At 51.9% G+C, this 24,031-nt stretch overlaps 9 protein-coding genes across 9 annotated transcripts; 6 read left to right on the forward strand and 3 right to left on the reverse strand.

Moving 5' to 3' along the window:
- Positions 1-914: 914 nt before the first annotated feature.
- Positions 915-2,556, reverse strand: BDW70DRAFT_169655 (serum paraoxonase/arylesterase family protein; the record flags this gene model as incomplete). The annotated part of the gene is made up of 2 exons (XM_073742738.1): positions 915-2,386; positions 2,525-2,556. The coding sequence occupies 2 exons, from the start codon at positions 2,554-2,556 to the stop codon at positions 1,057-1,059; spliced, it is 1,362 nt and encodes a 453-aa protein (XP_073593928.1). The 3' UTR covers positions 915-1,056.
- Positions 2,557-5,259: 2,703 nt separating this feature from the next.
- Positions 5,260-7,393, forward strand: BDW70DRAFT_169657 (flavin-containing monooxygenase; the record flags this gene model as incomplete). Its single annotated transcript, XM_073742739.1, has 2 exons — positions 5,260-5,323; positions 5,427-7,393. 2 exons carry the CDS (start codon positions 5,260-5,262, stop codon positions 7,391-7,393), a joined length of 2,031 nt encoding a protein of 676 aa, XP_073593929.1.
- A 1,081-nt stretch (positions 7,394-8,474) lies between these two features.
- On the forward strand, positions 8,475-10,105 carry BDW70DRAFT_151856 (uncharacterized protein; the record flags this gene model as incomplete). Its single annotated transcript, XM_073739354.1, has 7 exons — positions 8,475-8,500; positions 8,541-8,618; positions 8,684-8,898; positions 8,956-9,397; positions 9,445-9,547; positions 9,603-9,755; positions 9,809-10,105. The coding sequence occupies 7 exons, from the start codon at positions 8,475-8,477 to the stop codon at positions 10,103-10,105; spliced, it is 1,314 nt and encodes a 437-aa protein (XP_073593930.1).
- A 245-nt stretch (positions 10,106-10,350) lies between these two features.
- BDW70DRAFT_161905 (uncharacterized protein) lies at positions 10,351-11,857 on the reverse strand (the record flags this gene model as incomplete). Its single annotated transcript, XM_073741049.1, has 3 exons — positions 10,351-10,926; positions 10,986-11,402; positions 11,453-11,857. 3 exons carry the CDS (start codon positions 11,855-11,857, stop codon positions 10,351-10,353), a joined length of 1,398 nt encoding a protein of 465 aa, XP_073593931.1.
- A 1,565-nt stretch (positions 11,858-13,422) lies between these two features.
- On the forward strand, positions 13,423-14,957 carry BDW70DRAFT_169658 (oxalate decarboxylase family bicupin; the record flags this gene model as incomplete). Its single annotated transcript, XM_073742740.1, has 6 exons — positions 13,423-13,552; positions 13,630-13,865; positions 13,918-14,111; positions 14,189-14,531; positions 14,578-14,698; positions 14,758-14,957. 6 exons carry the CDS (start codon positions 13,423-13,425, stop codon positions 14,955-14,957), a joined length of 1,224 nt encoding a protein of 407 aa, XP_073593932.1.
- A 1,467-nt stretch (positions 14,958-16,424) lies between these two features.
- BDW70DRAFT_169659 (GMC family oxidoreductase) lies at positions 16,425-18,396 on the forward strand (the record flags this gene model as incomplete). The annotated part of the gene is made up of 2 exons (XM_073742741.1): positions 16,425-16,670; positions 16,783-18,396. 2 exons carry the CDS (start codon positions 16,425-16,427, stop codon positions 18,394-18,396), a joined length of 1,860 nt encoding a protein of 619 aa, XP_073593933.1.
- A 689-nt stretch (positions 18,397-19,085) lies between these two features.
- On the reverse strand, positions 19,086-20,307 carry BDW70DRAFT_169660 (putative 3-hydroxyacyl-CoA dehydrogenase; the record flags this gene model as incomplete). Its single annotated transcript, XM_073742742.1, has 3 exons — positions 19,086-19,778; positions 19,863-20,198; positions 20,244-20,307. 3 exons carry the CDS (start codon positions 20,305-20,307, stop codon positions 19,285-19,287), a joined length of 894 nt encoding a protein of 297 aa, XP_073593934.1. The 3' UTR covers positions 19,086-19,284.
- Positions 20,308-20,584: 277 nt separating this feature from the next.
- On the forward strand, positions 20,585-21,700 carry BDW70DRAFT_140336 (MBL fold metallo-hydrolase). The gene is made up of 2 exons (XM_073737584.1): positions 20,585-21,127; positions 21,213-21,700. The coding sequence occupies exons 1-2, from the start codon at positions 20,601-20,603 to the stop codon at positions 21,592-21,594; spliced, it is 909 nt and encodes a 302-aa protein (XP_073593935.1). The 5' UTR covers positions 20,585-20,600; the 3' UTR covers positions 21,595-21,700.
- A 336-nt stretch (positions 21,701-22,036) lies between these two features.
- On the forward strand, positions 22,037-23,944 carry BDW70DRAFT_140337 (glycoside hydrolase family 47 protein). Its single transcript, XM_073737585.1, has one exon. The coding sequence runs from the start codon at positions 22,074-22,076 to the stop codon at positions 23,832-23,834; it is 1,761 nt and encodes a 586-aa protein (XP_073593936.1). The 5' UTR covers positions 22,037-22,073; the 3' UTR covers positions 23,835-23,944.
- Positions 23,945-24,031: the final 87 nt, after the last annotated feature.

Genomic DNA, 24,031 nt, shown 5'->3' on the forward strand with positions numbered 1-24,031 from the left:
TTTACGGCGCGCGTAAGGTTGACGTCATTCAAGTACCGATTCCCAGTACGACAGGCAAACCAACGACCGTAGAGGTTTAAGCATTAACTGAGAGAGGCAGCGACTGGTAATTAAACAGAGTCCTTGTATAGTGCTTGCTCCAGAGCCACTCCACGGGTCACACCGTGGAACACAAAAGACAAGGTACAGTGCTCTCCTTGGTAAGAGCCATGACCTGTATGAGAGTTCTTCCTAGAAGCCATGCTATGTAAATGAATAAGGAGCTATGTGAGGATATTACTGGTCATTCGCCTCCTTGCTTTGACAGTACTCAAGGTGCAAAAGAGATGATGTGAGAGAAGAGCTTCACGCTCTATTCACAAAAGGCGGATTTGGATATTTTTTGTGTATCCGGCCACGCGCGCAAGGCTTGCTGTACTTTTTAAACAGATAGCCTGCATTCCACGATCAGCGCCTGACTGTATGACAGAAACTGATATTGTGCAAGTAGCGGCCTCAGAGATTGCCTAGTATCTGGATCATGACGCAGAATTCCTTAGTAAGACGGGTCTATCGCATCCTCTGGAATGACAGACCTTGACCCACGAAAAGAGCATTCTTGGCGCACAGAACTGTACAACCTGTACAGTACCCTCTGTTTCAGGGAAATACTATGCTGAGGAGTATACGTTGCTAGTAAGCTATATTTGTGGCCGGCGCGGAAGAAGAGCGCCTTTGTTTGATTGAAAATCAGAACAGCACATCTCACAGACCAGGCAAAAGATCCGCAATGAAAAGTGTTGCTGCCGGATCTTAGAAAACTTGATGGCTATCACGAAGAGAAGGGGAGCTAGCTCGGGAAAGCGCTGGACGAAGAAACATGGGCGATGCAGGAAGTTATGGTAGTGTAAAAGCCCTAAATATTCTGGACCCTATATAGCTTGAAGAATAGAATGACAACTACGATATTCACCTACTAGCAACAAATGGTGTCCGTCATTCTGCCGTTGACTGCCTGAGGTGGCTTCCCCTGCTCTCCTAGTACCCAGCCGCAGTACGCAGATATCTTTTAGAACCCTACTCCTTCCACACCAAGATGCCATTCTCATACAGCCCGGTGACTATTCCTACATTCCTGACCGCATCCTTCGCGGCCGTAGCACTAGACCCGAACCCGCTGGTGGTCACATACAGATTTTCTACCCCTTTCGCCTCCGTCCACCTGGCCACCCACGATGGCGCCGTGGACTTCCAGCAGTCCTGCGGCACGAGACCCTGCGCATCAATACACTCTCTCCTCCTGCGTACCGCCTTTTCAAGGCTTGGCGGGTGCGGGTGCCCTGCGATCAGGAGCGCCCCGTCTTTGTCTGTTGAGAGATTATCTGGCAGCAAGGGCATCTTGATCGCCTGAAGGAATTCCAATCCGTTATCCGGCAGCCGCCGGTAAAGCCGAACCTCTGCAGCAGCCGAAATAGCAACGGCAAGTGTCGTCTCATTTAGCAGAGTCACCCCGTTCACAAAGGGGCCTCGTGCAACAGTCCTCACTTCGACGGGCTCATTGTCGTCGCCGAGCTTCACATACGCCACTGTGCCCCCCGGGATACCGGCGTATGTCTCAAAAAGCGACAGAAATGGGTGTTCCTTCCGGAGCATATAGTGGTCATTCGTGACGTAAAGCTCGTGGCCGTTCAGCGCGATGATCGAATTCGGCCCGGGCAGCAGCGGGTGGATCACGGACCGAACGTGTCGAGCAACAGGCACCTTTCCCTCTGCATCCAGAACAAAGACATCAACACGGGAGCCGTCGATGTGATGGTTACACACAAACAAAGTAGCGGTGTCGCGGTGGTACTCAACGCCCAGCGGATGGAACGAAAAGTCATCGGGCGTATCGGTGAAGACGATCGGCTGCAGGACTTTCGCCTCGCCTTTCTTTTCATCCTGATGCGACTGCAGGTTCAAGTCCATCTCATAGCGATAGAGCCACAGCTTCCCATTCGGGATCCTCTCTCTGTGCGGATAAAATGTCCCCATCACCGTATTCCACAGATCCCGCCCGGGGTCGCAGCTCAGGATCGCGAACGCGTCTTCCTCGACGATAATACCATCTTCGCAATTGCGAACACCGGTGTTTGCAAATCTTAGCGCTGACGAGCTGAATTTGTTGATTTCTTCTAAATTCTCGGGCTTATTCTTGAGAAAGAGAGTGAGGGGATATTGTCGGCTCTGCAGGTAGGGCAGGGAGACGGCCAGAAGCACGGCAGCCTGGACGTTCTTGTTAGTGGACAGGACTTTGGAAGGTAGGGGTAGTTTACAATTGCCAGCCGCGAGAGGATTCGAGACGAGGCCATAGTGCGGGTGATGGGTACAGGACAATAAAGACCGAGCAAGGAAAAAACGGGCGTGGCTGAGCTTATATACTGGAGCTTCCCCACCCGCACGAGCTGAGGAATTGAGGGGTCCACTGTAGGACAAAATACGGAGTAAAATAACCTACCATCTGAAAGTAACTAGTGATACAATACAAACGCCCTAACACAATCACGGGAATGTCTCCTTCCTGGCAATTGTGGTCATGGTTGTGCATTACTCAGTAGATTATACGTTGCGCCAAGATACCGTGACTGCAAGCGCAAAAGGTAACCCGTATAAGCAACAACTGCCCTTGGCCCCCAACGTGGCTATATCCATATTATATTATTAGATCATTTCAGTCAGCATGTTTCTCGTCCTGCCATAAACCAACTGGTAATTATGCCGTTCCTTATATCTGAACACCCTCTTCGCCCAGCCCTGTCAGCATCTTCTACACAAGTATAAATATCTAACTATATCTAAATATATATACGTACATGTATTATTAATTTGTTTGTTTGTTCTTAAAGGAAGAGATAGAACTTACTACTGGCATATCGCTATCCATATCCCTTACTGTATCACCCGTCGACGCGTGGGTTTGCTGGACGGAGGGAGTGCCGAAGAAGGCAGTTTTTCGCGGTCTGTCTGGGGCTTGTATCTGTCTTTGGGGAATGTTGGGGTTGACAGGGCATTGCGCGCCGGTGTGACATGTGAAAATACTCGATAACTGTATCCGGGGGTATATTGAGGCTGACTGTTTGATTCTGCTCGTCAACCGCCTTATTTGTACACTAGCCGGTTGGTCAATTCCCAACTACATAGACCTAGGCGCTAGATGCTTGTGTTGCTTGCAACTAGAGATTGAATATAGTACAAAAAGACTCATATTCTCCTCGCACTTCTTCCGAGCCTGATAGTAGCTCTAAGCCAAGGATGCCCGTCATGGCGGATAGCGAGCCAAACCGCCAGTAATGCTGAAAGCAGGGCGTCTCACCAGACCGGGCTGGGCCCGCGAGGCTATGAATCTGAATAAGTCATCTATCTTCTTTGAGTCAATTGCCATTTGCTTGATGACCAAGCTTACAGTTCAGCGGGAGCCCTGAGCATACCACGTGATGTGGGAGGGGTTGCATCCAGCAGGGACCTTTCTGGCTTGCTTACTTTTACAACTAAGCGCTTATGTCAGTCTTGACCTATGCCAGTTGGGAAGAATTACGACTGGAGCCAGTTTAGGAAATCGACGCGGTGGCATCACACCGTGTACCTAACCGGCATTTATTAGGAGATGGACCAAGTTGTAGAAATTTGGCCTTTGGACAGTCATGATTGTGGCTTAAGTGTGAATAGCTACTTGTGCAACGCAGTTAAAGCAGTCGTATTATACAGCTATCAGGTATATGCTCAAGGCTCTAGAGATTTGTTGTAGAGATACTGAGAGCTAATGCGTAGAGGAGCAAATGCTGTAGTGGAGAGCAGGGAACTTGACATTTTCGAGTCCCTTTACTTGGCTACCCCGGAATTCGTCATGTTATCAGGGCCCTCGACCAATTTCAACAGGATATTTGCTCTCCTTGGTATATTGCTAGTGGTCGCAGTAGAACTGGTACCTAACCGGCTCATAGTACAGCCTATGTGTGATATCCCCTAGCAGGTAATACCATAACCTGATTTATTCGCAGCACTGTCCATAGTTTGGTAAGTGGATATTCCGAACCAGACAGCCACTATTGGTTTATCTACAGACACTCAAACATCGAAATACAGGTCCAAGGGGTCCAGCTGCTACAGACAAAGTAGCCTTGGAGCCGGGAGATGCTTTTTTGGTTATTCCAAGAAACAATTTCCCGTCCAACCTGTCCGCTGCTTGGACTAAATAACAGCGAACATCACCACACCAATATCTCATGCCGGCATAAGCATGTGCGTCATCAACTGACCTGACGCCTCCATACTCTTGAGTCGAATTACCGTTCGGGTTCCGGTAGCCGAATGCGCCTATGATCTGGAACTCACGTTTCAAGCACTCGTACCTGACCAGAGCTGAATCATATAGCTCGGTCGGCCGAATCTGTCGCTCAACGTGCACTAGAACTAGTTATAGACACCCTGGGGTAGTCCCATTGAAATCCGGGCATTGGCTAGTGGTGAGCTGCACCGATAACGTTAAGCACAGTATTCTACCTAATAGTACAAAATCTGAATAAGCGACAAACGACCTGCTATTCCACTGGAAAGACCTCACCTTCAGCAGAATGGTAGACGAAAGGGCATCTATGTTAGATCTGGCAATTGCTCGACAGTGAAGGCATTGTAACAACCTACAGACAAGCTCCGCTACCTTTGACCTCTGGAATTGCCCAGAGTCTGGCGTCGATCCTGGTAATGATGCTCCAGAAAGATTCAGAGCGGTGGCACCTGCTGGCTTGCTCAAGCAGCTATATAATATATGTTGCTCGCTCTCTATACATTCGGGCCGTTATACGATGTCAAGGTAGATTTGGTTCTTGGTCTACGATTGCATTTAACCTCGTGCCAGAATATCTATTTAGGACACTACACCTGATTAGATACGTGAATGCGGTCGAAAAACGGGTCGTGAACAATGCTTGAGGATTGCGATAAATCATGTGAACAGACAAGCTACTGCGTCCTGATAAATTCTGTGCAAAGATAGCTTTTGATTGGAGAGCAAGCGAAAAGGTCAGGGGGTGATGGGTCTGTAGGTAATGGAACGCTTGCAGAAGAGATGTTGGGACATGCTGCGCGGGTATGTTTGGAGAATGCTTAATGCACGATAAGAGACGGCAGTCTTATAGGTGGTATAGCAACAGCGGCAGGACTTAGATATGAATCCTAGTGTATAACATCATGCAGATTTGAATTGCTCAGCTATGGCGTGGATTTGCTTATTTCTGTCCACCCATGTCACACCTTGCCGCGATGAACTCGCGTCATCAAACGCGCCTCTTCGCCTCCAACACGGAACGTACGTCGAGTATTTATTCAATAAACTGTTTCCCAGTAGTAAATGATTACAGAGAGTTTATTATACGATCTACTACCGCATTTAAATATGACCATACCTTCAGTTGACCCGCAAAAGCTCGCCGCAGTCCGTAAGCGCTATGCCGAGGAAGCAAGCAAGCGCCTCAAGCCGGAGGGATCTTCACAGTTCGTCCCGTTGACATCTGCAGACGAGGAGCGGCTACGATCCCTGGCTGACGATCCCTGGGTGGACCACGAAGTCTTGAATACTAGACCCTCTCCCATCAAGGATGACGGTCGGTATCGGTTCTTTGTGCTCGGTGCAGGCTACGGAGGGCTGCAGTTCGCGGTCCGTCTCATTGAAGAGGGGATAGCAAGATCTGATGAGATACGTCTCGCAGATGCAGCCGGTGGATTTGGCGGGACGTGGTACTGGAACCGCTTCCCTGGCCTGCATTGCGATGTCGAGAGCTATGTTTACTTGCCGCTGCTTGAAGAGACGGGATATGTACCGCGCCAGAAGTATGCATCCGGTGCTGAGGTCCGCGAGCACGCGGAACGGATTGCAGAAAAGTGGGATCTGGTCGATAAGACGCTGTTCCGGGCAGATGTTGAAGGGTTGCAGTGGGATGATAATGCGCAGCTCTGGAATATCACCGCCACAGAGCACCGCGGGCCTACTGAGGATCCGATCAAGAGGACGTTTGAGGCTGAGTATGTCTATCTGGCTGCCGGGGTATTGACCCGACCGCAGATTCCAAGGATTCCGGGACTGCCGTCTTTCAAGGGCGAGCTGTTCCACACAGCTCGCTGGAATTACGCTGTTTCCGGTGGCTCGCAGGCTGACCAACGTCTCATGAAACTGAAAGGGAAGAGGGTTGCAGTTGTCGGTACCGCTGCGACGGCTATCGCCGTTGTCCCTGAAGTCGCAAAGTACGCAGGGGAGCTATATGTCATCCAGCGTACGCCGGCGCCTGTCCGCCCGCGCGGCCAGCGCATGACGGATCCCAAGGAGTTTCAGACCAAAGTAGCTACAGGGAAGGGGTGGCAGTTCAAGAGGTCACTAAACCTCAACACCTTCATCACCAACTCTGCGGCAAGGGGCCTGCAGAATCTGGTCAATGACGCGTGGACAGATATGCCAGCGTACTCGGCCATTGTTGGCACACCCAATCACGGTGTCACAGATTCCTCTCCAGAAGCCCTTGAGCATCACGCTGATGCATACCATGCCCTGGACCTGCCTCATATGGAGAGTGTCCGTGCCAGGGTTGATGAGATCGTTGACGATCCCGATACGGCCGCCAAGCTTAAACCATGGTATCCATCCTGGTGCAAGCGGCCAACATTCAGCGATACTTACCTGCAAACATTCAACCGCCTAAACGTGCATCTAGTCGACACGGACGGCAAGGGCCCGTCGCGCGTGACGGAGACGGGTCTTGTCGTAGGCGAGAAGGAGTACCCACTCGACATTATAATCTTTGGGACCGGTTACCAAGCACCCACAGCCGGGAGCGGGAGTCCTGCCGCTCGAACAGGAGTGAATGTTACTGGGAGACACGGTCAATCTCTAGACGAAAAGTGGCGGACTAAGGGGGCAGCGACATTACATGGCTACGCGACAAATGGATTCCCCAACCTGTTTTTCTCCGGCACAAGCCAGGCAACCATCACGGGGAACAATGTGTTCATGCTCGGCTTCATCGCGCAGCACATCGCCTACATGATTGGGGAGGGAGAGCGGCGCGTTGGCCGTGGCCAGGGCCTTGGGCAACAGCAGCGAGCCATCATTGAGGTCACCCGTGACGGTGAAGAGGCGCACACGGCGGAGATCCTTCGCCGGGCTCCGTTTTATTCTGTTCTTGCCGGATGTACGCCCGGGTACTTCAATGGGCATGGGGATAGTGCCAACCTTACGGACCCGGAAGAGAAGGCGAGGGGGGCTAGGGGGGTGACGTGGTCAGAGGGAACGATCTCGTTTCTGGAGTATATTGGGAAATGGAGGGATGAAGGCAATCTACAGGGGTTGGAAGTTGTCCCGGCTGGGGATGTGAGGGCTCGTCTTTGAGCAGCGCATCGTAAGGCTTATATCCATTCAGACAAAAGGCTACTTTAATCCCAAGTCAGTACTGCTCGCCTGCATGGTGTGCAAGTGTCCCAAACTAGCCCGTGATCTCATTGACGCATGTCATAAAATGTCGGCAGCCTATTACGTAGTCTGTGATGCTAGAATGTAGCCCTTATGAAAGCCAATATAACCAGTCCCAGCTATCCCAGTGGCTATATGCCTGTAATGCTTGTCATACTGAAAGACCAACTTTTGACTAAAAGAAGGCCGGCTTGCTAGCTCGCGGAGTAAACTAGTGGCCACCCTCTGATTTACGACACGATGCATGGGATATTGTAGCTACTGCTAGGAATGGTCTTTTGGTGTAAGTTGCTGGACGTCCTTGGTCACTCTTTGCGCTGTCATATAGCTCAGGATACTTTCAAGAGTGCTACCCTTCAACAGTAGACCTGCGCGAAGGCAGAGTATCAGGACCACCACGCCTATTTGAAACATAAATGATCTAGACTCAAGTGCGCAGTATTAAGAGTATGTTTTCTTGCTACGTATCCTGCATACCTTAGTTTATCGCTCCGTGATGTCCTCGGCTATCAACGCCTGTTCAAGTTGCGCACGGCTGCACCAGCGCCACAACAACCGTCTTCCAATCATTCCATTCAACAAATAGTAGTCTCCTTATCACAGACGCGGGCTGACTGACGGAACCAGATGTCACATGTGCGGCTGAAATTAAATGAGGGGAATGCTTTTATGTCCGGGTTCCCCGCTTGATTCACCTGGCCCTTGATTCTGTAAACCTCAGCCTCATTCTTACTTTCATACGCTTCAAGACTACCCCATCTTCCGGCTCTGAATCCCTAGCATAGTGACGGTATGGAGCTGGACACGCCCATGGCTGGGATAGACCCAGGAGGCGATATCCATTTCAGACCAGGGGTATGCACCATTACAGAGATGAAGCGGTACCCAGTACGAACATCACCTCAATGCTCTGTTCTTATGTTTCTGGTCTTTAATGGCCCATTATGGTGGTAGACCGGAAATTGCAGCGATTATATCACTACCTCACTCAAGCATGAGGATGTCGACGACTGGGTGGACGAAAAAGTACGTCTACCGCCGTTATGTCATACTCTCTGACTCTGAGAGGAGTTATGGGACTGACCAATACATCCAGGGTATATTTGCAAGTATCGATGATGGTCAGTGTCAACCATGCGGCAGAGTGAGGTGGATGTGTGTTTCGCCCTCACAAATAAGAATTCGGCATATCTGACGTTAGGCACACAGCTTCGCGGATACTGCACCTACAACACTCGATTCAGAGGGGAGCGCTCTGTCTTCGAACGAGATTCTAGAGCTTGCAATGAGTAAGGAGAGTTTCAGTCATCTCACACGGCGCTACCGCTTCTCTCAAGCGCTAGATACCTGGAAGTACCGTTCGACGTCAGGGACCGCGAGTAGACAGACCGAGTACGATGAAAACGGAGAGGTGCAGTCTGTCGGTAAGTTGCGTGGCTTCAATGATGTCTTCATGCGGCATGGACACTGAGTTGTTGTAGTATTCATTCTATCAGTCCGACTATCTGGAAGTTTCGCATCGATAATCGCCATACACCACGACTTTGCAACAAGCTGTGCAGTGGCCCTGGGGCTCCGCGTCAGCCCCTACGACCAAAGCCTCCTGCAGCAGGACAGTGAGCGGCACAAAGAACTCTTGGGCCACGCACTCCTTGTTCCCACGATCCTGATCGAGATCAGCCTCTCGAGAAACATGCTGTTCATGCAAAAGATTCGTCAGGAATTAAGTGCTGTCGAGAAGGCAACAGGCCAGCATGGGTGGCTCGAGGTCCCGGCGACAGATGCACCGGCGCATGACAGTGAGTTGTCCCGACTGGGGCATACGGTCAAGCTGCATATCTCGTTGGTTTATCGGAGGATTGACTCGATTGGAGTCTATCTTGACCTCATCAAGCAGACCCTTAATGATGTGTGTATTGGACGGTCTATCCATGAGACATTTGTGGTCACAAATTCACACGTTGCCCGAGAGACCACTACGTACAGTGGATAGGGAACCTCGAGACGGCGCTCAAGTTCCGACTGGTCGATACGAAGTACAACGAGAGGCGGGCGGATAACCAGATCACCGCTGTCAGGGTTCCCCTATTCACAAGGGCCATCGAAAAGATGTGTTAACATGGCGCAGATCTACAGCCTTCTAACTCAACGCGACAACATGATCGGTGTCTCCGTAGCCATGGAATCGAAGAAGATCTCCGAAGCGTCGAAGCGCGATGGGTCAGCGCTAAAATCACTCACCGTTCTAACGGCGATCTTCTTTCCAGCGACTTACATTGCCGTAAGCAAGTACATCGTCCTTCAACGTCTTAAAACTTACCAAGAGCACCATAGACCCTCTTCTCCCTTCCAACCTTCGACCACACCCCGTTGTGGATTTACTGGGTCGTCGTCGTTCCACTAACCCTCGTTATATTCGGCTCCTGGTCTAGCTGGACTGTATATCGACAGCGTCGCATTTCGCAGGAGACGGCCCAACGCGATATCCATGGTGGTATTGAGCGTGATCCAGAGCGTGCATATGGTCGTTTGACAGGGTCCCGTCAGGCGGAAATCACATCTGGGACGGTTGCCATGTCGGCCCTGGGCCCTTCTTTAAGGCACACTAGGTTGCATACTAAAAACACCTGAAAGGAAGTAATAGCCTTGAACCCATGTGGCGTTCTCTGCGAGGATTGGCGTGGATAGGTTAATTTTGATTGATATTCACGATATGTCGGCTAGCTTCATATTAAACCCCATACACGATGATAATCAAGGTAAATACATAAAATTGTGCAAGAAGAAAAGCTCGCAACATTTACCGATTACATTATATAAACCCATTACGAGCGTCATCAGCCCCGTTACCTTTCCCTATCAGCCAGATGAGAAGATTAATAGTAAAGAGGATTCTCAGGGTCAGTAAAGTCAAAAACAACAGTCGAATGGGGCTTTGCACCTCCCCTGTTCGCAAATTCCCTGCTAAAGTCAATAGAGCGGTTGAAGCTCAGACTGCCATCATCATTAATATCGATGTACAGCGCCTTAAAGTCAGCAGGGGTGTTGATAAGGCCAACATCGCCGGTCTGCACAAAGTAATCCGTGACGACGAGGTGCTTCTGGTCTGGCGTGATCTTAATATAGTGCGGGCCGATAGTGGGCTGGTCTTCATTTGGGTCGTCGAGACGCTTGATGTTGTCGAGGTCAGAGATGTCGAGAGCGGCGATATGGTTTCCTGTTGTGAGGGTCAGGTAGAGGAAGCGGCCGTCTTGGGTGATGTCGGTGTAGATCGCCACGGTGTCGCGGGCTTTGGGACCGAGGTCGTAAAGGAGCTCAGCGACGCCGGGCTTGCCGTTCCTGTCCTCACGCTGGGGGTAGATAATCCAGACCTGGCCTAGATGCACGGCTGTAGCGATGGCAGCGCCTTCTTTGTTGCCAGGGATGAACTTGACGTCTTGGATGCCGCCGCCCTACAGGCATAACATTAGCATTGTCATTACACAATTCACTCGATCCCGGCAAAACATACCTCAGGAATGGTAATGGTGTTGAGAATCTTCTTCGAATCCAAATCCCACAGACGCAGGGTATCAGCCTTCCGAATCCCAAGGCTGGGCTTAAGGATACTGATCGGCTCCACAAAGTCCGATGTCAGGATGAGCTTTCTCTCCCAGTCGATGCTCAGACCGTGAGGGGAGAATTGCTCGCCAAGGATGTTGAGCACGCCTTCTACATCCTCCGGCCACTCGTGGATGATGTTGAAATCGGCATCGGTTTCAACAAGACGGCCAGGGCTAGTGCCTAGCGCAGAGCCCATGTAAGTAATATAGAAGCCACCGTCAGGCTTTGCGCGGATCTCGTCAGCGATGGACGAGAGGATAGCGCGGTTGCTCTTCAGGAATTTGGGGCGATAGGGATTCGAAGTGTCAAAGTAAAAGGCAGTGTCCTTGCTTCATGTTAACGGCTGCGGTTTTTATACTGGAATATGGGAGGTACCTGTGTCTTCAGTAAAGAGAGCAGACCACCTCCAACTAGAGCCTTTCCGTCGAGAGAAGGGCCCAGGTGGTGCGGGTCATTGCCGCTGGACGGGACGTCCGTGACATAGATCAAAGTGCCAAAGGTGTCATCGTCCAGACTGTAGGTGGCAAGGAAATCCTTGTGGTGTTTGTCACCGGCACCAGTCCAGAAGTAGCCAATCTTCTTGGGCTTGATGTTGCTGGGCGTAAAGGGAGGACTGTCCAAGGCGGCCGTAGGAACCTGCAGAATTGGCAGAGGAGGGACGATGTTGTTCAAGGCCTCAGTCACACCGGGAATGTGTGGAATCAGAGGAGGCAAGGAAATCGAGAGGGCATGACCCAGAGTGGCCAGTGGGATCAAGTGAGCAGGTGAAGTAGACTTCATCTTGACGGATGACCAATAAACGACTGATGTGCACAGTCAAGAAGCCACTGGAAAGAAAGAGTGGAATGGCTGATGGTCTCTTGAGAGGAATTGAGCAGATTGACCGTTCGAAGGCGGACTTTATAACCTTTTGTGTCTGCTCCTTAACCACACAAACCCAGCTCCTCGCTATCTCAGTCTGTTGTTGAACGACATCTCTGCTGCAGAGCACGCAAAACTCGGTAGCTCCTGCCCATGGTGTATTCAAAGCCTCTCGACATGTCCATGTCAAATACCGATCGACTTGCACGTTGACCTGATCAGGAAATCATGCAGCTATCACCTTGCCGCTGCTTATTGGGGACAGGCACACTGCAGAACGAACCTCGTATTGCATCACATTACCTCTGATAGCTTGTCCCCGGCGCGGGCAGGATGGAGTATCAGTCACAAAGCCTGCAATTGGGACAAATGTCCCGAAGATCGTTGATGTCGTGATCGTGAAGGAGTGGAAGAATCACCACGCGGTGCGCTGCGGAATATTGAGAGGCGCTCTTCGCGAACGCTAGTACGTAAGGAGCAAATGCATAGAGACAGATACGATGGGATGCGCATGATGATAACCAGGACAGATATGAGTTCTACATAGAAGCGTTCGTCCGTGAGAGCCAAGATCAGAGTGAGGGACTCTGGATGATCGTTGCCCAAGGATGCTGGAAGGCTACGGATGCTGTGAGACCTGCTAAGATGGCTTGTGCTCGCCTACAGAGCCTTGTTTGGCCTTGTTTGGCTGGTCAAGCTTGCAACCTCGCCGTCTTCCTGCGGTGGTCAGGGTATGGGCGCCAATGCCGGAGGGCCCATCATCACACAAGACCAGTATGTCCTATTACTGCCGTGAAGGCTTATAAGAGAAGCATTTGTCGAGTCCATACTCGCAATCACACACCAGACAGGAATCCGTCAGCTCCACGAGCTCATGCCTCCGCCCATGTCCCGCCCATGCCAAGGGAAACAAGGTTCAATAAAGATGAACAAGAACCATCGTCGAATAACGCCATTCGCACCGCCAAGGCCCTTGCAGGGCTCCGACCCTGATTTTCGGGCAGGGACCTACAAGGAGAGCGTGGGCCCGGCAGTGTCTGGATAACGACATGCTTGGCATCATGATACAATCGTTACCCTAATTTGCTGCATGGTGCAATGCAACGGCCCAGTTCAGTCCAACTCGTCAGCCACTGGCCAACAGTTCCAGTAGCATCTAGAACAGAACCATGCACTCTCCATCCTTAGTCGATCATTCCTTTCCGCGAATTGTCATCCACTCCGCAGACGTGTTTACCAGTCACCCTGTCCCCCCAAATCCAGTCGGCGACCATGTCGATCCAATTTCGGGCTCTACATATCAATCAAGTCGTCAGCCATAACGCAGATGTTGTAATTCTTGCATGTGTTGATGATCCTCCATCATGCCAGGAACAAGAGACGTATAAGCCTGTTATTCGCCCAGTCAGCCAAGAAAGTATTTCTGCCCGTTTATTCCAAGGAGCAAGCGCATAGTTCGTTTTACTTCTGGAGAACCCATCACAATGCACTCCAAGCTTCTTTTGCTGCTCGCGGCAGTCTCTTCTATCCTCGCGTCGCCGCCGCTCCTCAAGCGGTCTGGCTTCGTTGACGGTCAGCCCATCGACAACAATGGCAAGGGTGCTCCCATTCTAGGTAAGAGCTTCCCCTACCTTACAACTATATACCAGTCTGTAGCCCTGTAGCCCTGTAGCCCTGCTAACGCGGCATAGGCGGCACCGACCTGCACCGCGACAAGCGAAACCCTGACAACCTCGGGGCGCAATCGACCGACAACGGAATTGTCCCAAATTTGAAATGGAGCTTCTCCGACTCTAAGACCAGACTCTTTCCCGGTGGATGGGTGCGCGAGCAGCTGGTGCAGGATCTGCCACAAAGCCGAGATATCTCCGGTGCGCAGCAGCACCTGACCAAGGGGGCTATTCGCGAGCTACACTGGCATCGAGTGGTACGTCAACCATAAGTGATTAGAAGTATTAATTTATTAATGACACTGGCAGGCTGAATGGGGCTTTGTCTACGAGGGCTCTCTCCTCCTCTCTGCGGTCGACGAAAACGGCCGCTGGACGACGGAGAAGCTGAACACTGGTGACATCTGGTACTTTCCCAAGGGTGTTGCCCATAATGTGCAAGGTCTAGATGACGAAAACGAATATCTCCTTGTCTTTGACGATGGCGATTTTGAAAAAGTTGGGTATGTTGAAAGCCTCTCGAAATTTCTTCCCCTATCTGCTCGAACTACGAAAACTGCCCACTAATCTACTGCTACAGAACGACCTTCATGGTTGATGACTGGATCAAACATACTCCCCGCGATGTGCTCGCCAAAAACTTTGGCGTCAATGCCTCTGTCTTCGACACCGTCCCCGAGAAGTTCCCCTACATCCTCAACGGAACCATACCCGAGGAAGCGAACACTGTTCCCCAGGGCACATTGACGGGCAACAGCTCATATGTGTATCACACCTACGACCACCCCTCTGAGCCCGTCCCGGGCCAGGGAGGTACATTCCGCAGGATTGACTCTAGGAACTTTCCGATCTCAACGACTATCGCTGCTACGATTGTCGAGCTAGAGCCGAGGGGGCTCCGTGAGCTACACTGGCATCCAAATGTACGTTTGCACTTCACTCTAGCCGGACACCTTGCTGACTATCCAGGCTGAGGAATGGCTCTACTTCCACAAAGGCACGGGCCGTGCTACCGTGTTTATCGGGGACTCCAAGGCTCGGACCTTCGACTTTGCCGCTGGCGATACAGCTGTCTTCCCTGATAACAGCGGTGCGTCAGCCTTACTCTTGTTCCGTACCAGTATCCCTCGCTAATAGTATTGTTGTCAGGCCACTACATTGAAAATAACTCTGATGATGAACCGCTCGTCTGGTTGGAATTCTACAAGAGCGATCGCGTCGCTGACATTTCTCTGGCGCAGTGGCTTGCCCTTACGCCCGCTGAGACGGTTGCGAATACGCTCAAGATTGACATTGAGGTTGTGAAACAGATCAAGGAGGAGAAGCAGCTTCTTATTAAGGGCAACTAATAATTCCTTGACTGCTTCAGAGGTTTTGCAGGGATTATGGATGAACTGTTTGAGCGATGTTGTTGTGGGATATATTTCTAGTGTTTAAAATATTTTACACTCCTGTTGAAGCTGGGTTAGGGTTTAGCCCACTTTGGCATATTGAGTCTGTCCGCTGATACCACATAATATAATATATTACACACCCATCGCCATATCGGCATTCTTCATCTGATAGGATGTCGATGATCTGATTCCGTCCGATTACCATTAGGCGCAAATAGACTATAATATGGACCTACCTATTCACCATAGTAAAAGGAACAATCTCTGTTATGAAGGTCCTTGGTTTCTGCCCATAAGATCTCGGATAACGCTCCTGCTGAACAAGGCGAGATCAGATCTGTATAGACGGTGAAAATTGAGCATTTCACCGCAGGCACCTGCTATTGTCTTTGAAGATGTAAAGGCGACTTCGACACACGCACGATGATATCACATTTCCATTAAAAGTGAAAGAATCTTTCATGCTTACGTTTCATGCTTACGTTTCATGCTTACGTTGTTAGGAGATCCGACCCATAAGGCCGTATACCTGTGTATTGGGGAGACCAAGACTATCAATAAGGAATCAAAGTTTTAGTGCGTGCTCAACTCGTTATGTTGCCTCGAATGCGCGGATGTAAAATCTACTTGAGACTAGTCAGGATGGGTACGCTCTATAGTCCACAGCAAAATGTCATTAGTCTCGTGCTTCAACTTCTTCGTCCAGATCTGTCCTACATGCCTCTGGCATATTTCTGTGATTTGTGGTAGGCATGACTGCAGATATATATTACCCTGCCGAGTACCTCCCCGCACTACGAACGAGAAAAAAAGGGCTAAACTTCTTTGGCGGGCAACTGTTATCCTACCGTATACGATTAGCCTAGTGGCTGCTTTCGGCAAAGAATGCTCAGATGTAAACGTGGCCCTTTTTATGACTGACGGTGCTTGGACAAATGCAGGTGGTGACCCGCCGAGGCTGAAGATAAGCAGGGCGGCGGAAGACGAGAATTTGAGAGACGTCAGAGAATATAAATCGGTTCTCGCGCTGGAATACTAGCAACCATCGAACGATTTACTTGTGTTGGGAGCAATGGCCTACCAAGCGCAGCGATACTAGCTTCAATTTGAGCCCAAGAAGGCTTCCCTCAGCCACTGCAATATTATTCGCCTCGAAATATGCTGTGCAGAAACGGTCTGACATCTTAGCTTGATCATAGCCTCCTAGCCTTGCAAAACAGCCAATAGTTTGGTCTCAAGCCTGGTCTTGATCGCAAACCCGGTCATTTTAGTCTCCTCCGCCGTGAAGTGGGCTGGAAAACAGCGGCTAAGATGAATGGCTAGGCCGTGAAGCCCCTCATTCCGCCCTAGAGTAGTTACTGATATATAAGACGCTATGGCCCAGCTGCGTCGTAAGTCCTCAACCCAACCACAATTTCTGAAATGCCATCAATTGACACCGAATCCGCAGCCGGGCTGCAGAACGTGGCCTTCGACTTCGTCATCGTCGGCGGCGGAACAGCAGGCCTGGTCCTGGCGAACCGGCTGAGCAGCAACACAGCCGTGCGAGTCCTTGTCCTCGAAGCGGGGACGAACCGGCTCGATGACCCGCGTACCATGGTCCCCGGTCTCGCAGCTACGATGTTCGAGAATCCAGAGTTTGATTGGGATTTCCGGTCCGTGCCGCAGGTATATATACATTGGCCAGCACGAGCAACTGCAGAAATGAAAAAAAAATAGAGAAAAATGAAATAATATCAGAAAGGGACAGAACGCTAATGAGTATGATTTCTAAACGCAGCCACAACTCAACGGACGGCGCATCTTCGGCACAAAAGGCCGCACGCTCGGCGGCTCCTCCGTCATCAACATGGGGATGCTGGTGTACCCCTCACGAGCGGGAATAAATGCATGGGAAGCGCTCGGCAATCCAGGCTGGGGATGGGAGGCCTTTGCGCCGTACGTCCGCAAGTTCCACACTGGCGTACCGCCGTCAGACGGGGTCCGGGCGTTATTCGGGACCATGAAATCAGAACAGATCGACCAGGGGAGTGATGGCCCGGTTTGTGCATCATTCGGACACGAGACAGGATACACGCCCTACCAAGTGGCGTGGTTCCGGGCATTCGAGGAGCTGGGGTGGCCGCAAACGGAGGATCCGATCAAGGGGGCAGGAACGGGCCCATTTGTCAATCCTGGTGCCGTCGATCCGGTCACGAAGACGAGGAGCCATGCAGCCGCGGCATATTTGAGGCCTGAGGTACTGGGACGCGACAATCTGAGGGTTGTCACGGGTGCACAGGTGAGTAGGGTTATCTTTGATAGCCCGGACGGGCAAGCGGGAGATGTTACCGCGCGGCAAGTTCAATTTGTCAAGGGGAGCCAGACGTGCACTGTAGGTGTGAAGGGCGAGGTGATCATGGCAGCTGGTGCTTTCCAGAGTCCCCAAGTCCTTGAACTGTCTGGCATCGGCGATGCAGCACGTCTGCGCGCGCACGGCATCGAACCCGTCGTTAACCTGCCCGGCGTGGGTGAGAACCTCCAGGACCATGGCATCGTCTGCTTCAACTACGAGGTGGCAGACGGGCTGCCATCGGGCGATATGGCGCGCGACCCGGCCGTCGCAGCTGCTGCAATGGCAGCGTATCAGAAGGACGGCTCCGGGCTGCTGGGCATGGTTCCCCTCGTGTCGGCGTTCATGCCGTGTCCTGACTTCTCCGAGCAGAAGCGAGAGCAGCTCCTGCAGAAGGTTGAGGCCTCGCTGGCCGATCCCGCTCTGCCCCAGATGTACAAAAAGCAATACAACGTCCTGAAAGAGCTGCTGAGCAACCCTGACGAGCCGACAGCCCAGTATGTCATAGCCCCCTTTCAGCTCGTGCCCGATCTGGGCCCCAACCCGAGCGATATTTTCAACCTAGGCCATCCCGGCTTCTTCATCTGTATCATGTCACTGCTCAGCTATCCGCTTTCGCGAGGCTCCGTGCACATCTCCTCAAACGATCCTACGGCGGCTCCAGCCATCGACCACGCCATCCTCCGCCACCCCGCCGATCTCGAACTCCAGGCCCGACACAGCATATGGATGGACAAGATACCCGAGACTAGCCCATTTATCCCACTGCTGAAGAAAGGCGGCCAGCGTCTGCACAGTGCCGAGAAAGTCACGGACCTTCAGCGGGCAGAGGAGCTGTGCAGGAACCTGGTTCTATCAATGTACCATGTCAGCGGGACATGCGCCATGATGCCGCGCGGAGATGGAGGCGTCGTTGACCCGCGGCTCAAAGTGTATGGGACGAGAAATGTGCGTGTTGTCGATGCGAGCGTGTTCCCACTAGAGCCGAGGGGGAACATTCAGGCGACGGTGTTTGCAGTCGCGGAGAAAGCGGCAGATCTCATCAAGGAGGATTGGGCATGAGAGTAGATCGTTTATTAATCCTTAGCTAGTATGCTTCAATGACTTTTTATATTCACTGTTGTTCATTTAACATTCATCAAAGCGAGGCGCGGTTCGTTTAAGAGTCCGGGGAGCATAACGTGGCCGTCCATTATTGTACTGAGACAGCTGCATGAACAGAGATAGCAGCAATGAAGATGGTACCAATAGTTGATAGGTATTGCCTGGCGGAGTTGATTACTGGTTGATTAGAGGTGTAGCTGTACGTCACGGCGAACAACTGAGTCGTCACGGTCACGGCTATCGAGCCCTAACAGAGGCCTGTGTTGTGTAACATCTCTAGGGAGTCTTCGTGGCTTCGATGTGTAGGTGGAATACTAGCAATTTCTGCCAGGCTTGAATGATGCCACATTATGGGTGGATAGCCATAGTCTTCAGAGAGTTTGTCTTCAGGGTTTGAAAACAACTTTAGGCATAGCTAAGCCGATTCAAAGCCAGCTACAAGATGCAATATCAGTCAACTGGACAATATCATATTGTTATCAAGGCTGAGTACGAGGGGAAAGCGCCCATTGCCATTACCTCGGTATTCAACAATGCAGGCAGCCGGGATTCCCCCATGCCCATGCCCATGTTCACCCCAAACCGCGCACAGTACGGGGGATTTTGAGGAACAGGGGAAAGTTTGAGTTAACCATGAAGAGCAGCTGAATTCTTCCGCATTACTTACAAATAAACATACATGTAATTACTCGATGGGAGAGCCATCACCAGGGTAAGCCATGACTTCGCTCCGCAGGGGTTATTCCGACAGCCCCTCCAGCCATATTAGATGTGGCGACTGCCCCGCAGTTCATGTTAGAGATTATCCAGTCATAGGGTAATTGTAGCCGGTAACGCGTATGTCTATTACTTCGTCCAGTCCATCCCAGACCCCAACACGGCTTGCCCTTTTGCAAGGGACTTACTCGGCTCCTCTCCAAGCCAGGCGGGCTCGAGGCGATCCAGATTCGCCTCAATCTCCCAAGCCCGTCCACCTTCGACGTACATCGAGGTCCCATTAATAGTTACATCTCCCAGCACAGCTGCCGTAATTCTTGCCACATCCATAGGCGAGTTCATTGGCAAGCCAGCTTTGACCCATCCCTCCTGTATACCCTTGACCATCACCGTTGTCGTCATCCACGGACAAATACAGTTTACGCGGATATTGTGCGCGGATGCCGGGCCGTGGAGGTAGAGGCGCAGTGCGCGCATGAGGCCGATCACCCCGTGCTTGGAGGCTTGATAGACAAATAGGCCTGGGGATTCTTTAAAGCCCGCCACCGACGAAATGAGGATAATCGAGCGGTCTGCTTCTGGCTCTGGGTGGTTCTGGCGCAGATACACGCTCGCGATGCGAGCTGTGTACAGGCAGCCGAGGAGGTTCACATCGAGGACCTTTGTGGGTGGAGGCTATTTTCTTTTTGTTATTACCTGTCCTCTACAGATCTCAAGAAGACTGGGCTGACTTGCCTCGCGGATAGACTGCATATCCAGAGCTGGATCAAAGACGTTCCCAATCTCGACGATCCCTGCGCCTGCGACGGCATGGTCGATGCGTCCGTAGACCTCCATCGCTCTGTCGAAGAGGCCCAAAACGGAGTCGTACTTTGTCACGTCGGTATGGACAAAGATTGCGCGAGGAGGAGAGGATGGGGCGTTGGCGTTCACTGTCCTTGCAATCTCCTCGCCGGCCTGTACGCTGACGTCCCCAAAGCACACGGATGCGCCGTTCTGGACAGCATACTCGACGAGACTGGCTCCTATGCCATTTGCGCCACCTGTCACTGTAAGTAATGGTTCAGTATCAGGCACTGGACGCGTACCTGTGACGACGATGACTTTGTCTAGCAGGGAGTCGGGGCTTAGGGGTTTGGTATATTGTGCCATTGAGACGGAGCAGAGAACGAGCAGGATGATCAAAGACGAATCCCACAGCGACTGACTCGCGCCTTTTATGACAATCCAGACAGCGACTGCGGAACTGATGCGGTTCAGCCAGTGGATCAAGTGGTGATCGGCGTGAGGAGTACCCCGCGCTGGGGATTTCCCGGGCATCTCTCCTATCGTCACGCGATCATTGAGACTGTAGGGACGTATAAATATCCAGAGGAGAGCGAGACCCCGCCCATTACCCGTTTTTCAATCTACATTCCCATTCCCAAACTACAAACCTAGGCAGCATGCCCCTCACAACGTACCACCTCTCCTCGTCTACCAAAGGCCTCTCCAGCATCACGACGCTCATCGTCGGCACTGAGGAAGCCGTCCTCATTGACCCTCCTTTTCTCAAGCCCGACGGCGAAGCCGTGACATCCTGGATCAAGAAAACCAGCTCGAAACCACTGAAGGCCGTCTTTGTCACGCACCACCATCCAGACCACTTCTTCTCCGCAAACTCGATCTTCGAGGCCTTCCCAGACGCAAAGTTCTACGCTGCCCCGTATGTCCTGGCCGGGATAAACAGGGAGTACGAGGATAAAGTGAAGTACTGGCCGTCGGTGTTTGGAGCGGAGAATGTCCATGTCGCACCGCGACGGCCCGAGGCGTTCGATTTCAGCTTCTTCGTTCTGAACGGAGACCCCGCCAGTCCTGTTGTATTGCTAGGCCCGCTGCAGGGCGACAGTGTTGACCATACGTTGTTCTGGCTACCGAGCGAGAAGACGATCATCACTGGGGACGCTGTCTACGGACGGAGCACCCATGTTTGGTACACTCATCCTCTCTACCCACCCCCCCCCCTACATTCATTCCCTTTCTATTCTCTTTTTTTTCTGCGAAACTAACAGCCACAGGGTCGAAGAAGTCGAAACCCCCGCGCTGTTGGAGGCATGGAACAAGACACTCCGTCTGATCGCCGCACTGCAACCGACCAAGCTGATCCCCGGGCACATGGAGACCGGGTGGGAGCTGGATGCGCAAGAAGACCTCGCGCATACGCAGCGATACCTGGACCTATTTTCTCAAAAGGTCACGCACGCGCCAAAGAAGGCTTCTGTGCAGGAACTGTTTGATTTCTTCAAGGGGCAGTTCCCACAGTGTACCGAAAACCTTGAGTTCTTTTTGGGTCATCTCAGTAACCAGTACGGCGAGGGAGGCCAGGTCTGGGAGGAGAATCGGCACCATAACGTCGGCGCAAGGACGGTGGAAAGGTTGAATGGGTACTGGTTCAAGTAGACGCTAGCCTGTTTGTACTCCATGGCATAGCTCCGGTCCCTTCGGCGAGGTACGGTGGACACGCTCGAGGGCCATTTAGTGTCAAGGCTAGTTAATTAAAGGAGAAGTTTACTCATATTGTACAATCTCTCCTGAAATAGACACAGTAAGTCATCGGCTAGGCATTCCGCGTAGATCCGGCTGTTAGCTAATTCTACTGAAACAGGAGCTCGGCAGTGGAGCAAACCCTGGTTAGGCCATCCATTATGTCCCAGCACACCAATCGCAGCAACCAGCCCAGCCCAACGCCACGATTATTGATGTTAGTGACGCACTTTAGGCTGTGTTTCACTGCATGAACCCACTTTCAGCTCATGTGGGCCGTGGCAGTGCCAGGGTCTCTTACAGATCTCAAATTCTTCCCATGTGCCCAACCTGTGCGCCCTCTTTAAAACCAAGAATAGGATTGATGTCTGCTGCATAAAGGCAGACGGAGGAAGATGCCGAGACGGTGGTCCTCCCTCCTCAGCATCACGGCCATCTTCTTGGTCCTCTTCTTCCTCCTCCATAAGAGTACAGACACACCACGTGCCGTCAGCAGGGCTACAAACGGCCCTGGCAACAGCTTTGCTAGGCAGCAAAGCCTATGTCCATCTACACCCCCTAACCCTCCATATAACCGAACCAGCACGGAAGGGTTCAATTGGGGTGAAATCCCAGTCAGATACCCTGTATCCAACTTCATCCCGCTGTCAACCAACCCTCCTGCAACACTTCCACGCATCCAATACTCTTCCTTCCCACTCCAATCCCCAATCATTAAATCCCGCCAGGCAGCAATCAAAGCTGCTTTCCAGCGCGCATGGACCTCCTACACAACCCACGCCTGGAAGGCGGACGAAGTACGGCCCATCACGGCCGGATCTCGAAACAACTTTGGCGGATGGGGAGCAACGCTAGTCGACAATCTCGACACACTGCTAATCATGGGGCTAGATGAGGAGTTCGCAGCGGCAGTCGACGCACTCGCAGATATAGACTTCAGCCCGCACTCCTCCCCATCATCCTCCCAGAGCACAATTAACATGTTCGAAACGACAATCCGGTATCTGGGCGGCTTGCTCGCGGCGTATGATCTCACTGGCTGTCGAGAGACTCGGTTGCTGGATAAAGCAATCCAGCTCGGGGAGATGATCTACACCTCCTTCGACACCGAGAACCGCATGCCCGTGCCACGGTGGAACCTGCACAAAGCAGGCAACGGAGAGCCTCAGCGCGCGGCGGCACAGGGCGTGCTCGCCGAGCTCGCCAGCAGCAGTCTCGAGTTCACGCGGCTGTCGCAGCTGACGGGGGATATGCGGTATTTCGATGCGGCATCCCGCATTACCGATCTGCTTGACTCCCAAGCCGGCCATACCCGGATCCCAGGGCTGTGGCCGGTCAGCGTGAACCTGCAGAAGGGCGATCTGACCCGGGGGTCGACATTCAGTTTCGGCGGGATGGCCGATAGCGCCTATGAGTATCTCGGCAAGACGTATCGGCTCCTCGGTGGCGTGGGAAAAGGGCCACAGTACGAGCGTCTGGCGCGAAACGCACTAGATGCCGGGATTCGACATCTCCTCTTCCGACCGATGACGCCTGATCATGCAGATATCCTCCTACCAGGGGTCGCGCATGCAACCAGCTCTTCCGTGGGACTCGAGCCCCGGACAGAGCATCTCGCTTGCTTTGTGGGCGGGATGTACGCGCTCGCCGGGAAGCTTTTCTCCAACCAGACGTATCTCGACACCGGCCGGAAGCTCACAGACGGGTGTATCTGGTACTACCATAATTCGCCGCTAGGTATCATGCCGGAGATGTTCACCGTGCCGGCTTGTCCGTCGGTGGCTGAATGTCCTTGGGACGAAACCAGGGGTGGTATCTACACCTACGTGCGTGATAGACACTATTTTCTGCGTCCTGAGGCGATGGAGAGTATCTTCTATATGTGGCGGATTACAGGAGACGAAAAGTACCGCGAGGCCTCGTGGAGAATGTTCACAGCTATTGAAGCGGTTACGAAGACGGAGTTTGGGAATGCGGCGGTGCGGGATGTTATGGTTGAAGATGGAAATGTAAAGAGAGAGGATAGCATGGAGAGTTTCTGGATGGCGGAGACGTTGAAGTATCTGTATCTGATATTTGGGGAGGCCGATCTGGTCAGCTTGGACGACTGGGTGTTCAATACGGAGGCGCATCCTTTGAGGGGGGCAGGGGGTTGATATTGTATTCACACGTCGATATAGACATATTATAAAATAGGCATTGAAAACGGTCAAACCCGAATGGATAGTCTTCATATGCATTGAATATACAATGTTATAGCCGCAAAATATGGATAAATTAAGATGTACAAATGGTCTTATAGTCACTTTGAAGTGGTATATCATCACATCATAAGGTGGCAGTATAACCAACC

Source organism: Aspergillus foveolatus, assembly GCF_047715535.1.
Source record: "Aspergillus foveolatus strain CBS 279.81 unplaced genomic scaffold BDW70scaffold_42, whole genome shotgun sequence".
NCBI lineage: Eukaryota > Fungi > Ascomycota > Eurotiomycetes > Eurotiales > Aspergillaceae > Aspergillus > Aspergillus foveolatus.